The 2272-nt window shown below is 37.2% G+C and overlaps 1 protein-coding gene across 1 annotated transcript; it reads left to right on the forward strand.

Moving 5' to 3' along the window:
* Window positions 1-558: 558 nt before the first annotated feature.
* Window positions 559-2265, forward strand: LOC113337656 (O-acyltransferase WSD1-like; the record flags this gene model as incomplete). Its single annotated transcript, XM_026583273.1, has 4 exons — window positions 559-868; window positions 955-1512; window positions 1699-2052; window positions 2146-2265. Coding segments are annotated over exons 1-4 (1251 nt in total), but the record flags the coding sequence as incomplete, so codon positions are not given.
* Between the last annotated feature and the right edge of the window lie 7 nt (window positions 2266-2272).

Raw genomic sequence — 2272 nt, forward strand, 5'->3', positions numbered from 1 at the left:
TGGAGGAGGTAGGGGTTCGAACCATGTAATTGCTCAAATCCACTTCAATTTAATGAGTTTGGATATAGTCTAGGGACCATTAGTTTAGGGCATAAAAAAAAAATAAAAAAAAATGTACATCGCAATTTACACCTCGAGGCATTTGCACTATTGCCTTAATGAACGTACGTACCTCAGCCTCTTAATTGTATATTTATTACGCTCGTTGACCAAGAAAAATTGGTCGGCAAAGACGGTAAAAATGCGTGTGTACGCCTCTCTTTTTTATTACACACTCTCTTGCCGCTAGTATATGAAGATGAAGTCCAACCATATGTATGAATGATACAGCTACAAACACTACGCCGGATGGTCCAGGACTTTATGTATTGAATTTAAAATTAGGAATTTATGTATTGAATCTAAAATTGATATGTCTACATATGGACAGTAGAGTTTTAGTTATCAATCAATTGGACCGGCCAAATTTATCAACACATTCAATAATGCAGTAGTACATAGTACTGCGTGAAATACTACTTTTCATTTTTATTCTCTTTTTTTTGGTAAGATGTAAAGAATAGAATACATAGTAGCGTATCTGCAGTCCTACAAAAAGAATTTCAGCAAAGCAGAAATCGAAGGAGAGGAAAATCTAGTGAAAATAGAAATGGAGTACTCTAAAGTACCAATGAGGTCCTCATCCATGGGTGAAGAAGATGAACATCTGGAACCATCTACTCCAACCGGACAATATTATAGCAGTTCTTCGCTCTCCATGAGCATTCTTGCAGTTTTGGAATTAGAAATTCCAATCGATGACTCCCAAACTATGTCATTGCTTGAGAATGTTTTCCTCCCCATTAACCCGCGTTTCTCCTCCCTCTTGGTATACTCTACATGCTCTAGTCTTAGTGCGACAGTTTGAGCTATATATTGTACTAAGATTTCATATAGGTTTAATTTGTCATGCAGGTTACAGGAGAAAATGGAGAAAAACATTGGAAGAAGGTTACGGTCAATCTGGATGACCACGTCAAGGTTCCATTGTTTGAAGAAGGGTTACCGGTGGAATGCTACGATGAGTACCTCCAAGAATATTTATCAAAGATAGCTATGGAGCGGCTACCACAAAGTAGACCGTTATGGGAGATTTACATATTCAAGTACCCTACAAGCAATGCAGCTGGGACAGTTGTGTTTAAACTTCATCATGCCCTGGGTGATGGATATTCACTCATGGGTGCTCTCTTTAGCTGTTTACAAAGATCTGATAATCCTTCTCTTCCTTTAGCTTTTCCAAAGATCCGATCCGACGATTACATGAATAAGAAAAAGAGTGTTTTTGAGACTTTGTCCATGTTCAAGAACACTATAACGGATTTCACTTGGAGTCTTTGGAAGGGTATGTTGGAGGATCATGCTAGCCCTATTAGGTCAGCTAAAGAGGGAGTTGAGTTTAGGCCAGTTTCAATCTCTACTGTCACCTTTTCTCTTGATCAGATCAAAGAAATCAAAGCAAAGCTTGGTGGGGTAAGATTTAATAGTCTTTCACTTCTTCCCGTCGTTTTAATTTATTAAGTTCGTAGGGTATATGTTCTTATTTGGAATTCTTACCAGTATATATATATGTTCTTATTTGGAATTCATTTCACGTTTATGGTTTCCTCAAATCTGTTAAATTTTTAATGAATAAAAATTATTTTTTTTCTGAAACAGACGCTTAACGATGTGATCGTTGGTGTAATATTTTATGGAATAAGACTATACATGGAGACTGCAAGCAAGGGTGCTGGCAATGCACGTTCAACGGCTCTAGTTCTACTCAACACTAGGGAAATAACCACTTATCAATCAGTCGAGGAAATGGGGAAATCAGAAACCAAAGGTCCATGGGGTAACAACTTCGGCTTTATCCATGTCTCCATCCCTAATGCAACCAATCTTGATAATTCCGATCCACTAGAATTTGTATTTGAAGCTAAGGAAATGATCACGAAGAAGAAGAACTCCTTGGTCGTTTATCTAACTGGAAAATTAATCGATCTAATGAGCAAACTAAGAGGTCCAGAGGTAATTGTTGCAATCAGTTTTATTCAGAATATTGCAATCATGTGATGTCTCAAAATCTATTAATTCAAACATATTAGTATCTCCAAAATGCAGGAAACCTCTAAATACATACGTGATGTCATTTGGAAGTCAAGCATGGCCATATCAAATTTGATAGGACCGGTGGAGAAAATATCTCTAGCAAACCATCCTGTTAAGAGTATCTACTTTATGGTGGTGA

Source organism: Papaver somniferum, unplaced genomic scaffold, assembly GCF_003573695.1.
Source record: "Papaver somniferum cultivar HN1 unplaced genomic scaffold, ASM357369v1 unplaced-scaffold_16810, whole genome shotgun sequence".
In the NCBI taxonomy this organism is placed as follows: Eukaryota; Viridiplantae; Streptophyta; class Magnoliopsida; order Ranunculales; family Papaveraceae; genus Papaver; species Papaver somniferum.